Source organism: Petaurus breviceps, unplaced genomic scaffold, assembly GCF_028583685.1.
Source record: "Petaurus breviceps papuanus isolate PSGF00001 unplaced genomic scaffold, PetGlider_PUasm1.0 90625, whole genome shotgun sequence".
NCBI classification, from domain to species: Eukaryota; Metazoa; Chordata; class Mammalia; order Diprotodontia; family Petauridae; genus Petaurus; species Petaurus breviceps.
The window spans coordinates 6,363,703-6,377,725 of record NW_027187289.1 but is presented as its reverse complement, the minus strand read 5'-3'; the positions used below and the strand labels follow the sequence as shown (position 1 = coordinate 6,377,725).

Below are 14,023 nucleotides of genomic sequence, written 5' to 3'. Positions count from 1 at the left end.
ATAAGTGCGTAATATATGACTGTTTTCTTCTTTCCTTTCTTTATCTCCCTTCCCTTTCTTCCTTTACTCTTTCCTTTCCTCCTTTCTTTCCTTCCTTCTGTATCACCATACCTGTCTTTCCTCCCCCTTATTTTCCTATCTATTGGTTATGAAAATTTTCCCATTTTGTGTTTATTCCTCTGAGGACATTATTAGCTTACCAAACAGCTAATATGATTAACTTACACAGTAGTATGTTTGTATTCTACTTTTGGAATATAGAGTTATCGTAGATAAGGTCTTAATGTTCTGTTCTCCTCACTGGCAGCCTTACGTTATCATTCACTACTATTAAACTTCTTGGGTATCACTGGATTAATCTCCATTTCAAGTATTCAAAAAATTAAACCCAGAACAATCCAAATCCATCATGTTTATTGATTTTGTGTAGGAATGGTAAGTGCAACACTTTGTTCCTAATTATCATTAAAGCCCTTAGTGATAGATGAAGCTACTTATACTTTCACTACATCAATCTTGAAAGTAAGCAGTAGCCTATTTATCCAAAGCAGATAGATGAGTCTCTGGGAAGGAGGTGGTGTACACTGGGGTTAGGGTGCTGAGCTTCATCAATGTAGAGAATGTGTTGTTGATTGGGCAACCAGGGACCCTGCACTTCCTGGGTTATTTCTGTTTCTGTCGTATGGATTTCAGCAATTTGAAGAGAGATGTAAATCTTAAAATAGCCCCGACCAGGTCACCCTGAACATAGCTATTTAAGCTGCAGGGCTCAGATATGAAGAGGAGAATGGGATCAGGGCTGGCTTGCCACCGGGCTCTTGAAGAACACTTCCTATATACTGATAAGAAGTCTCTCTCTTGGATGTTAGGTAAGTAGGATAAAGTAATGGATGGAAGGGATTTTAGAAATTGGATAAAACTTTAAATAGTTTGGGCAAATTTGATTATCAGGTCTTAAAGGTCAAGATCTAGATTACAATAATTCTTCTTGCATAACCTCATGCACAATTAAACAGTAGAATCTGTTTTGGTGGTACCTTTAAAGAAATTCTAAATCTAGGCTGTATAACAAAGAAAATAATTTTAAGTTTGTTAACTGTTTCCATGGAGATGGGAGTCTGGGAGTGTCTTAAAGGGCAAATCACTAAAAAAATATATTATTAGAACAACAGCATTATTAAAATAGACAATCTGCAAATATAGAATATATGTGTGTATACACATACATAAATGTATATGCATTATATATGAATTTGACTTATTTTGATTTAGATTTGTGTCTTTAAAAGAACTTGACAAAAATGCACTCTTGATCATCTTAAGCTCACTTTCCTTTACATTCCTTCCCCCCTAGGTCCCACCTACACATTCCTGAAATTAGGCATCTTACTGTCATTTCAGTAGCCTGGTCCATTATTACCAACACCCATCACCACCAACACCCTAGTTCTGCTGTTGGCAGTCTTCTGTATATCTACTTTTTTTCTTTCTTCCTGATGAGTAGGGAGTGTAGTTCTGGTAGAATGGCTGGTCACAAGACTTGATAGAGTAATCTGTCATACACCCTGACAACCTGAAAGGTTGGACATAAGAAGACTCTATCTCTTGCTCTGAAACCCTGGACCTTGACTTCCCATCATTGGCTCCATCTGTTACCATTTAAAATGTTCCCTTTAATGGCTCCACATCAACTTTGTTTTGTCTCAAGCTCATTATATAACATAATTCCACTGTGAGAAAATGTTCTGTTTCTAAGCTGAGGTGAGGAGTTATGATATTTGGCCATGTGTTTAGTGTAGGGGTGGGGTGGGGAATGGTTCAATTATGATGTGTAATTTCTGAAATAGGAAAATTGGCTACCAAAAGCATCAAACTTTCTTTTCTACTTCTTCCTACATGCTCTCAGACCACCCCCTCTCTCTTTCATAGATAACTCTTGTTTTTCTCCCCAATCAATCAATCAACAAGCATTCATTAAAGCCTTATTATGTGCTAGGTTTACCAGAAAAAAAATTAAAAGGCAAAACCATCCCTGACCTCAAGAAGATTACATTTTTTCCAATGTCAATTGTGTTATTCATTTTATTCCTCCAGGAAAAGAGGCAAGGCTCTCACATTGCCATAACTAAATTTTTGAAACAAAGTCTCACAACCTTGGAAATTCTACAGACATTAGGAATAAATCAATTATCTTAGAACTCAACATTCAGTTAAAAAAGAATCACATTTACGTCTTGGTTAAACGTGATATAGTGATAAAGAGTATACCCTTTGGAGGCTGAAAGGGAGGAAAGTATTTTTCTTGACTCTTACCTCTGGAGCTGTATGGCTAATTGGAGTTTGCTAGCTAGGAACATCTTCCATTTTCAGAGGAATAAATTGGCAGTTTTGTTTTCACATCAAAATTGTGTGTGTTAGACTGGAATTAGCTTTATCTTGGTTGAGCTGAAGCCATCACTGTTTCTTACTATTATTTGATTCATTATTACCTTGACTTGCTGATACTGCCATGAAAATTATATCTGTTGAAACATGAATATTTAGAAAAACAGTATTCAATAAAATCCTTAATTCTACAACTACTTCAATAACATCCAAACCGGTTTCAGGGTCAAATATAGTAATTTTATACTGAAGGCACCCCAGAAATATCAGTTGTTAAATGGTTTCAGTTGCATCTGACTCTTTTTGACCGCCTTGGGAGTTTTCTTGGCAAAGGTACTAGGCTGGTTTTGCCATTTCTTTCTGTAGCTCGTTTTATAGATGAGGAAACTGAGACAAACATGTGAAAAGATTTGCCCAGAGTCACACAGATAGTAAATGTCTGAGGCTGAATTTGAACTTGGGTCTTCCTGACTCCAATAACACCACTCTATCCATTATTCCATCTGGCTGCCAGGAAAGTAGGATACATAAAATTCAATGTAAATAATTACAGGAGAAGGAGAATTTCCAACTAGGATGGATTGTCCTTAAGGGGGACAGTGTGCCCAAATGCTAATTCTATGAAGTTATAGCCCTGACTCAACACCAGAGTAGAAGTCAAACTTTAAGCCTCTTACCTTAGACCTTTATCACTGAATTACAATGAGATCACAAGATGCTAGTACACTAAATAATCAGTGGAAGTAGGCCACAATTTATGCATTCTAAAATTCCTACCTTGAGCATAGTCTTGATTGTCACAGAATAGGCTGGTGTTCCCATCTTCAATGAAAACACATGTTGATAGCCTTAAAGACTTGAATTCCCATCACTGGCTCCATCTGTTACCATTTAAAGTGTTCCATTTAATGGCTGCACATCAACTTTGTTTTGTCTCAAGCTCATTATATATATATTTTATATATATATATATATATATATATATTATATGCATAATATATATTATGTACATACTATATATTATATGCATAATATATATTCATAATTCATAATATACATTCAAAGTCTTCTTTACAATTCTATTCATTCAGTTCAGCCAAACAAATGTTTATTATGCCTCTTTATGAACAATGGGAAGTTAGGTGGTGCAGTGGATTGAATGTTAGATGTGAAGTTAAGAAAACCTGAGTTCAAATCCTGCTTCATATAAGTATGTGAGTTTGGATAAATCACTTGGCTTCTGTTGTTGTGGTTTTATCTGTTAAATGGGAATAATGATAACAATCACTTTTTAGGGTTGTTATAAAGATCAAACAAGATAAAATAAAATGCTTTGCAACCATTAAAGCACTATATAGATGCCAGTTGTTGCTGTTATTGTTGTTATTACACTGAAGACTGTCAGTGCTAGGGGCAGAGCTATACAAAGATATGTAACATTCGGACCCTGACCTCAGGAGACTTAAATGTAAAATTTCTCAGGCATATTGGCTGCCAAAAGTATCAAACTGCCCTTCCTTTTTCTATATGTACAAATATGGAGGCTAATGGTTTCCATTATAGAAACTGAAGAATGTACCTAAATAAATGTAAGGTAAAGTGTGAAATAAAATGGGTGGTCAGAGAGTTTTAAGGAGGGAGGGATTCCTTTTTTTTTAATTTTGGTTTTTGGAGGGGGGAAGGCAGGGCAATTGGGGTTAAGTGACTTGCCCAAGGTCACATGGCTAGAAAGTGTTAAGTGTCTGGGGTGGGATTTGAACTCAGGTCCTCCTGACTCCAGGGCCAGTGCTCTATTTATTGTGCCAGCTAGCTGCCCCTGAGGGAGGGATTTCTTTTAGCTGGAGAAATGCAATCAGGACTTTCAGAGAAGCCTATGCATTGTAGTTGATTTGACAAAGACTGATAAGATCTCAGCTGGTGGTGATTTACAGAGTAGTTAATGATAATAAGGGCATATCAGGCATAGGAAAAAATACCTGGAAAAGAAATATAGGGAGAGAATACTAGAATACTATCATAAGATATCTTATAGAGATATTAGCTGAGAACAAAACATTGGCCTATGTGTCAGTTGTTTTCTCCAAACATCATTATAAGTGAACTCTCCACAGAAAGCACAAATGGAGTCATTTTTTATGCATTTCAGGACACTTCATAGAGGTGTTGATTGGCATGATTATGTGCTTTGTGAAAAAGTTTCCATTTTGAGTAATATTTTTTAAAAAATAGGCATTCACAGTATAATGATAAGATCAGACTAATATATTGTCAAGTTTCATGTTGTTAATTGGAATATAGACAATCATGGAACTATTTTCCCAGAGAGAGATTAAAAGAGTCCTTGTTGGCATCTTCAACATAGTAGTACGTGGAACATCTAGGAATAACTCTGTGATGATTAGATAGCATTCAACCATTTTAGAGAATATTTTTTTTCCTTTAAATCTTTGTACAATTCTTTTGATGAAGTGGATTACATGAAAAATCAATTTGACATACATTGCTCATTGTATCTGAAGTAGACAGGCAATGTGGAAGATGAAGGCTACTCTATTCAAGTCACATCTTTGCCATTCATTCTTGGTGGGACCTTAAGCAAGGTATTTAATTACCCATATTCCCCAGAGACTTTTTTCCTCTACGCGTTAGTGTGGGGAATAATGGAATCTCTGTAGAATGCCATATAACATCATTACTGTTTGATTCATTATTATCACACAGACTGCAGGGAAAACCAGGTCCCTTGAAACACAACTACTTAGAACAGTATTCAGTAAAAATCTAAACATAGTAATAATAATAAAAATACCTTTTGCATAGTGGTTTATGGTTTCCAAAGTATATTTTCACAGATATAATAATAGCCCACATCTAAAGAATACTTTTTAAGGCCAGTAAAGTACCTTATATACATTGTTTCTTTTAATCCTTTCAACCCTTCGAGACTGGGGCTATTATTACCCCCATTTTGTAGATGAAGGAGCTGAAGCCATAAGCTGTGCTTAGCCAATCACAAGCTAGTAAAGAGTATGAAGTAAGATCTGAATGCAATTTTTTTTTCTTTTTGGAGGGGGGGATGGAGGGCAATTAGAGGTAAGTGACTTACACAAGGTCACATGGCTAATAAGTGTTAAGTGTCTGAGGCCAGATTTGAATTCAGGTCCTCCTGAACCCAGAGTTGGTGCTCTATTCACTGCACCACCTAGCCACCCCTGAATTCAAACTTCTTGATTCCACATTTTGAGCTTTATCGACTGGGTCACCTATATGCTTCAATAGTCCTTAACAAAACACACAGTGCATCCTCAAACTTGCCTGACCCAATGCAGTTGGGGGAAAGCATATTGGATGACCTGGGCTCTAATCTTAACTCTGCTGCTTGAGTATGAACTTCAACAGGTCTCTCTCAGCCTCAGTTTCCTCATTTTTGAAAAGAAAGGATTAGACCACTAAGGTTCCTTCTAGCTCTAAAACTAGAGTCCTAAGGTGATGATGATGATGATGATTGATGATGAATGATGATTGATGATGATGATTGATGATGATGATGATTGATGAAGAAGAAGAAGAAGAAGAAGAAGAAGTAGTAAAGTGAAAATTTAGTGAAGGCCCTTTGATTCTTTCAGACTACAAATGTATGACGAGTGATGGTTATCATGCCCAGTACAATGATCCTGGTTCAATAGCCTTCCAGTTGCTATGATATTGATGACAGTTCTTGACATAATCATCATGAAAGAGTCCCTTTGAACTTATAGTTCTTGAAGTACTTGTCAATACAGTGAAAGTTACACTAAGTGTTTTTTTTTCATTTTTAATTGAACATATATTATGTGATATTCGGTAGAAAGCATACTGAATTCCTACTGGTTCCTACTGTCAGGATAATTGCAGATGAGATCCGCTACTTCAGATTCATTATAGGCAGCTTTCAAATGGCTATGTAGCATAAAATTATTATTCATGAATATTAAAAAAGACCTTGTCCTTTTATTTCAAGGACTATCCACCTAACTGAGCTACTAGTATTTTCCAAACATGAATACAACAGATTTGGTGACTCATCTTAAGGCTTATTATTTATTAAAGGACACTTTTATTTCTGAGGTTTTAAATTCTATTTTTTATTTTAAATAATCAATTCAAGTTAGCATTTGTTCCTGCCTGAAACAGAATTTTCAAACTGCTAGTGTCAAATTAGGAATAGACTTACTAAATTATAATTACATAGTACGTCCCCAGAGAAGAGACATTAGTAAGCACCTCCATCTCTTCTTTGTAGAGGTGTGTAGAATAGTGAAGATTTAAAAAATATAATTAGCTGGTTAGTTTTGCTGAAATGTCTTTTCTTTTTCCTTCTTTTCCACCTTCTCTTCCTTTCTAGTAGTGGAAAGATTTAACTTAACTTTTCAATCCAGGTAAAACTGATCTTTTTTCTGTTCTTAAACACCATACTCTATCTGACATCTCTATGAATTTGTACTACATATTTCCCATGCCTTAGAACGCACTTTCCTCCTCAACTGTGCTACATAGAATTCCCCTATTTGTTCAAGTATCATCTTCTCCAAGAAGTCTTTCCTGATCTCCCCAACTGCTAGGGCTTTCCTATTGATACATTTTATTTACCTTAAAAAAAAACCACAGCTCTATCTATCTATCTATCTATCTATCTATCTATCTATCTATCTATCTATCTAAATATCTAAATATTAGCTGTAATTAAAGTACTATTCGGTTCATATTTCATGAGATATAGAGGCAGCCTTTTTTGTGGTTTCACAGAGATATGGCCTTGGAACCAGAATACTTGGGTTCAAGTAGCACCTCTGAATCATTGTAACTTCTCAGTCCCCTGGGAACCTATTTAAGACTCCACAAGGGCAAAGTGCCTACCTTTATTGGCAGAGGGCATATTTTTCTATCCAGGAGTTTCTGAAGCAATTAAATCAGTATCCAATCACTTTCATCTTTTCTTTATATTTCTTCCATATATTACTTATATAGAGTATGTACTTGTTATCTTTCCCATTAAGTTCACTGAAAGTAGGGATTGGTTCTTCCTTTGTATTTTTATTCCAGTACCTAGCAGAGTGCCTGCCATATAGCAGGTGCTAAATAAATTCTTGTTGTGTGATAAATTGATTAAAGGAGGAAAGGATACTTTGGAAATATAGGTTTTGTAAAAAAAAAAAAGACGACTTTTTTTTTAAAGAGGAAAGGGGAAAAAAGAACTAAGTAAAAAAGTATACAGCAGAGAACAAAAGAAAACTCACAAGGAAGAAAAGAGGGACAATTCTCAATACAACAAATACTATTTATCACATAGGCTCTCTTGAAATGAAAATTTATTGTTACATATGTTTAATCTTCTCTTATGTTCTGCTATGTACATGACATGCTTTTATTTCCTTCTAATTTTGTATTTAAGTTCCAATATGTAAGTTCAAGACATGTTTTCCTTTCTTTTCTCTATTCTGTATTTGTGTTCTGGTGTTTGAGTCTAAAATAAAGTTTTTGAATTAAAAAAAAGAGTAAACACCTTTATAAAGGCATGTATCTTGCATTCTGCTTTGTGGTATCTATATATGCCACTTTATTTCTGTGTGGTTCAGGGCAATTAATTGTATATCTGACAGGAGATAGATTAGCCTATGCTTTATGTGAAAGATTAATAAAGCAGTATCAATCTCTCCTCTGAACTTGTTCTCTATTTCATTCATTAAGCAATTAATCATTCCCAGGACCTTTTAAAATCTTGCCTGTGAATATCTAGAACTCTTTTTTTTCAATCCCATATTGTTTTAGCTTTTCAAATATTTGCTTTGTCTTTCTAGATTATGAATTACTTGAAGAGACTATGTTTCATTCTTCTTCACATTTCGATACCACGCAGAATAAAGTATTTTGTTAATTTGATCTAGCATGAAAAGGTCAGTTATTTTAGAACTACAACTGGAGAAGCACATTTTAATTTAATAGGTCAGACAGTCAACTAATATTTCTTATGTACCTACTATGTGACAGGCAGTTTCTGAAGTCTTGGAGATGACACTGAATTTTATAGAAAGAGAGAAGATGCACTATTTGCATGACATGAATCCGTATTGGTTTTTAAATTAGTATATTATTAAATCTCTTTTTCACTTTAGTTTTTATATTGTTTCATATGATGACTACACTCTATTTGTATTTGAGGTTTCAAGGTTTTCTTTCTTATTTTATAAGTTTGACAGGTTTTGCAAGTCAGTAGTGTTAATCATTTTGAGAAGGAGAAACATTAATATATAATTTGTAGATGTGTTTGTTACAAAAACACAAGGAAGTTGTACTTATATAAACATAGATTGAATTTTACAAGATTGCTAATTTATGATCAGTGATACCTGAATTAGATTACTCCGGGAGAGCACTTCTTATTGTTATCTCCAAATACTGATCTCTGCTTTGGCACTAGAGTTAGCACTTGAATAGGATTGTTTTAGGTGGTCCCTTACTTTACTGGGCTCTGTTAGAAAATGGAGGCTCCATATACTCTAAATTAGAAAATCAAAACAAATTATTTCTAAAAGATCACAATTCTGGTCTACTTTCTGATGTAATATTTTGTATTGCATATGCATTTGTTGTTTTCTTTTCCCATCCCAAACATGAGAACTCTGAAATAGACTACCCAAAAAAAGTTATCCAGGTTGCAGAAATTGAATATGGAAGAGCCCCCCCCCCCCCAAGACTGCAAAAATAGCTAGCTATTGGCAGAAGGGAAATTAGGAACTTGGAAGCCAAGTAGAATATTTTTGGATTTAGTAATAATTGCTGCATCCTCTCTATAGCAATTTTGGATCCATATTGTTGAGTGAATCTAGAAATAAACAGGAATAGTTTTGTTTGCAAAAAATAAATGTCAACATCAAAAATGTTTGCAATTGATCTAACCAGGTAGGCTAACTACATGGGAACCAGAGGCAAATTATGCACACCAGTAAAGTGGATTTTTTTTTGAATTTTTGGATCTCAGATACTTTAAAGGGAACCTATCTTAACTCCCCAAATCTACTATGCTTCAGTAGGTTCGTACTATCTATTATATTGAGACCAAAGGTTAACCATCTTCCCCATTATCATAGCCATGACCAGTGGAGCCATTTGTGTGTCAGGACTTGAGAGGCAAGTAAAGTTTTCTTTATCCCATGTGCATGCCTTAATGCCTGAAATTCCCATAAGTAATCACCCTGTGGAGTTAAGAAATTGAGGACCCATAAATCAAATATATTGTATTATGAGAAGCATTATGTCAGAATGTTCTGAGTTCAAGTTCTAACTTCGAGGCATACTATTTATGTGATAACAGGTGAGTTATATTATGTTTCAACACTTGGTGGCACTACATATCAGATGAGATGCTGATCTCATGAAAAAATAAAATAAATGTCACTACTACGTATTCCCTAAACCAGTACTTTTTAAATTGTGGGTTGTGACCCGATATGGAGTGGTGAAAAAATGGCAACAGTAAAAAGTTTCTCAACATTCGATGAGCAAAAATCAAATGTATAATGAGTTCAAGGTGATTCTGGCAGCACTTTTTCACATTTAATTGCCCAACTTTATTGGTTCTGAATACAAGGCATGTGCATTTTGCACTGTGCATTCACTCAGACCACACAATTGTAATGGGAAGGGAATTTGAACATCTTCCCTGCCCCTTAAAAAACCTAGGGGGGAATTTGAAGACCTTCCCTGCTTTGAAAGTAAACTCTGCCCCTCTAATAGGCTGAATGAGGTCATACAGAGCCTGTGATAAAAGGAGTTTGCTGAAGGGTAGAGCAGAGACACAGGAAGCCAGTGGCCAGAGCTAGCAAGATGGTGGGAGGGAGAGGAGATCAGGGAAGGAAATAGAGAGGTTTGTAAACAAATATTAATCATGTGTTGGTTTGTGGGAAAGCTAAAAGATTCTGTGGCTTTCAGTGTTATTATGGCTTCTTAATACCTTTGGTACTATGATGGAATTGGCTTACTAGTTTTAGGATTCAGTTTTCTGGTGTCTAAATAAATGCTTCAGTTCTGTGCTCTATGTGGAGAGTTTGTTATATTTTGTGATCAGACGCCATGTGATATTTATAGTCACAGTCTTTATTGTGATAGTGGGCACTGTAAATATTGCACTGACACTACAACAATGCCAATGAATGCTGCCCAAACCAGAAAAGGCATCTCAAGTGGACAAAATTTAAGAAACCTTACCCTAAACTAATTAAATCAAAGATCCAGATCACAAAAAAAGAAAGGAAAAAAAGTTACACGGGTAAGGTAATACAATAAGGAACTATTATTTTTGTGTGTGTATACACATATACATACATGTATACATATATATATACATTTGATGCATATATGTAGATAGATAGATCTAGATATATACCCACATACATATATGCCAAGTGCATTATCTAATCACCAAGAAAATAGAGCACAAGTATGGGAAGTTTTACTGGTGAGGAAAAAAATCAGAAGAGGCTGGTAGAACGGGATACACGCTGTTCTGGTTAATCAGGACTATAGATGGGCATCCCTGGGTAGCCTCTAGGTAGCTAGTGATGGCCCAGATAGGGGTACCAAGAGCAGGGTGGCAGAATGTTAAAGATGAATTCGCTCACTTGCCACTCCATGTGGGGTCACTGTAAAGCCAAGCACAAGCAGCTTTCCAAAAGAATGCTACTGTGAATAGCTTTCAAGAATCCAATTATATAGTATAGTGAACACTCTATTCGATAACAAATCAAAGCAAAACATTCACAGAAAAATCAAGGTACAGCATTCACAATGTTACAACTTATCACAGAAAATCAAAATACAGCATTCACAACAGCTCATCACTAAAATGGCCACATAGTCACCACAGTGGTCACATGATTTTGAACAATCAATCAATTTTAGTCAATCAATCACTTAATAGTCAATATCTTAAGTAGTCATTCAATCAACTCAATCATTCAATCATCCTTAAGGAGGCCTCCTTAAGGTTCACAAAATACAATAGTCAAAGTTCTCCACTCATGGGACACACCAAGTTACAATATCAGTCACTACTCAGCACTCTCTTAAGGGGTATTATAAAATATGCAGGCCATCCACCCCTTAGTCACAAATACTTTACAATCTTCTCAGTCAGTACACAGTATCCAAGTAAAGTCTTCTTTCAGCTTGACTCAGGGTAGTCTCTCAGATTCCCTGGATACCCTTCCATGGTCCCAGCTCCTACCTGGATTCACCAAACTGTCACCTGGGTTCAAAGGCAGGCAGCTCTCAGTTCTTTGTCCATTTCTCTGTGCTGTTGCTGTTCCATGCTGAAGCTCACAGTTTCCAGTCCACCTTAAATCCTTCATAGTCTCTGTTCCCTGGAAGTCAAGGCTTAACAAAGCCACAAACAGTTACCAGTATCACGTTCATACTTCCTCAGTCTTAGGCAGCTCTCAGGAGAAGCTGGTAGCTCCCCAGCAGAAGCCCCAGCTGGTTCCCAGAATCAAAATCACTTCACCCAGCTTCCCAAATTCAAAGTAATTCTCTCCAGCCTGGCCCTTTCCTCTTCAGCCTCCTTGGCAGCAGCTGCTTCTGCCTCCATGAAGCTTCTCCCCAGGAGTTCTGACTCTCCCTCTCTGGGGCTTTTCCTTATATACAGTATTGCTCCTCCCTTTTCAGCCCCTTCCTGTTACATCAGCAGCAGGGGTTCATTCTTTCTGTTTCTCCAACAGAGGCTTAATTTGATCTAGGTACTAAGTACAAATACAAAGGGATCTTTAAATTTCATTACCATTACAGTCACAACCCATGATTTTGCTCAGAGTTGCATTTATATTCATGGAGGATCCAATAGTCAAGCCAGAGATCCCACAGTAAGACACTAAGAGAATAACCAGTTCTGATTAAAGAAAAGCTTTACTTTCCACATCTTTGCATTTTTTTTTCTTGGAGGTAGCATATTCTTGAGTGACTAATTATCAGACATCAAGACTTGCATAAAATGTTTAGAATCACTTAAAAACATCTTTCTCACAATGTATTTTAAGTGCAAAATTCTTTCTTTGATGGTTTCAATGAAAATATGGTTGAATGATTCTCTTCAGAACATCAGAGCTACTCAGCAGTCAGATTAAAAACCAATCTCAGGTCCCCATTACTTAATTGGCAAACTTTAAGAAACAGTTCAGTTAAGTGTGCTCATAGTAATTTGGGGACGTGTGTATATATAAGAGCAGCACATAGTAAAGGACATGGGGAGGGGTTGTGTGGGTTTTTTGGTTTTATTTTTTTAATAGCAATGATCTGTTTACTGATACCAGAAGAGAACTAAAGGGAAGGCATATTTTGATATTATTTCCTTTCAGAATACTGGATATTAGCTACTCTAAACTGTTTTCATTATGTTATTTTTCTTGGCAAGGATTCCATGCTCACTTAAAAATGTCTCAAGTCCTTGAGATGTGGAAACTGGCATCTTGATTTTTTTTTTACTATAAGGTATGTGAGACCTTTTTTTCAGTGAGTTTTTTTCAGTGAGTTTGAGATATAAGAATATAAGATAATAAGATTATAAGATATAAGAAAAGAAACTGGAGTATTTTTCTAAGTATTTATGTTGTGATCAAACACTTTTGCTAAGCTGCTGAATCCATAGAAATAGGATTGATCTGACCACAGAAAACTGGATCTGGATTTCTCTGAAATTTTGGGGAAATTTGGAAGAAAGAAGCTTGAGGAAAGTGGAAGGCAGAAACAAGAGTGCTTCATAGCTAATAGTTATTTTGCACCTAGGTCTAATATCAAGGGAATTTCTTTGATTTGTATTGCTGAAGCAGTCCAATTTTGAATGAGGCTCAAAGTGATATGAAACATTAGCATATATAAATGGAGATATACTCTTCAATGGCCTTGAGACACTTTTTAAAAATGTTCTTTGTGAAAGATGACTATAGGCATTTCTGTTTATCATAATTGGTGTGTGCTGTTAAAAGTTTTAAATAGCATGGCTAGATAGACCCTCTTTTCTTTGTGAATCTCAATTATCTGTAAAGACATCCTTATGATGCTTCTACCCAAGATTAGAAGCCCACAACCCCAAACTTACCTATGGTTTAGTGATAAAAGGAAAATGATTTTTAGCAAAAATTATTGCATCATTTCATATTCTAGATTTTTAAAGTCAAAGTTTGTTAGGGAAAATGCAATCCCTGCTATCTTTTCTAATAAACAAAATTGTTTCATTATCATCAAGACAGGGGTTGGTTTGCCAGGAGGAGGAGAAAGAGGGAAGAAATAACTGATGAAAAGAATTTGACTACATTGAAGTGTGGTATGAAATATCTAGGGGTCATTGTGTATATAGCATTTTACTTATGAGTCAGCAATGGTGCATTATTAGCAATTATACCAAGAATGTGTAAATAAGATTTTAAAACTTAGGCATCATGAAGTCATGTTCCCATCTGCCTCAATTTTCTTCTTTAAAAATAGGATAAATGCTAGTCCTAAAAATCTGGTGATACAGTAGGTAGTTAGGAAAGGTCATCTCTTGTTTTGTAATCATCATAGTTGTCATAACTACAGCTTGGATACTCATCAAGGGTCTAATCCAGTATGG

At 35.7% G+C, this 14,023-nt stretch overlaps 1 protein-coding gene across 1 annotated transcript in view; it reads left to right on the top strand.

The window, feature by feature from the left end:
- Positions 1 to 777: 777 nt before the first annotated feature.
- FGF14 (fibroblast growth factor 14) overlaps positions 778 to 14,023 on the top strand; it is a 373,661-nt gene continuing 360,415 nt past the window's right edge. The window contains exon 1 of the mRNA XM_069064206.1: positions 778 to 869. Within this exon, the coding sequence (XP_068920307.1) occupies positions 788 to 869 (82 nt within the window). The 5' untranslated portion in view covers positions 778 to 787. The remainder of the gene's footprint in view (positions 870 to 14,023) is intronic.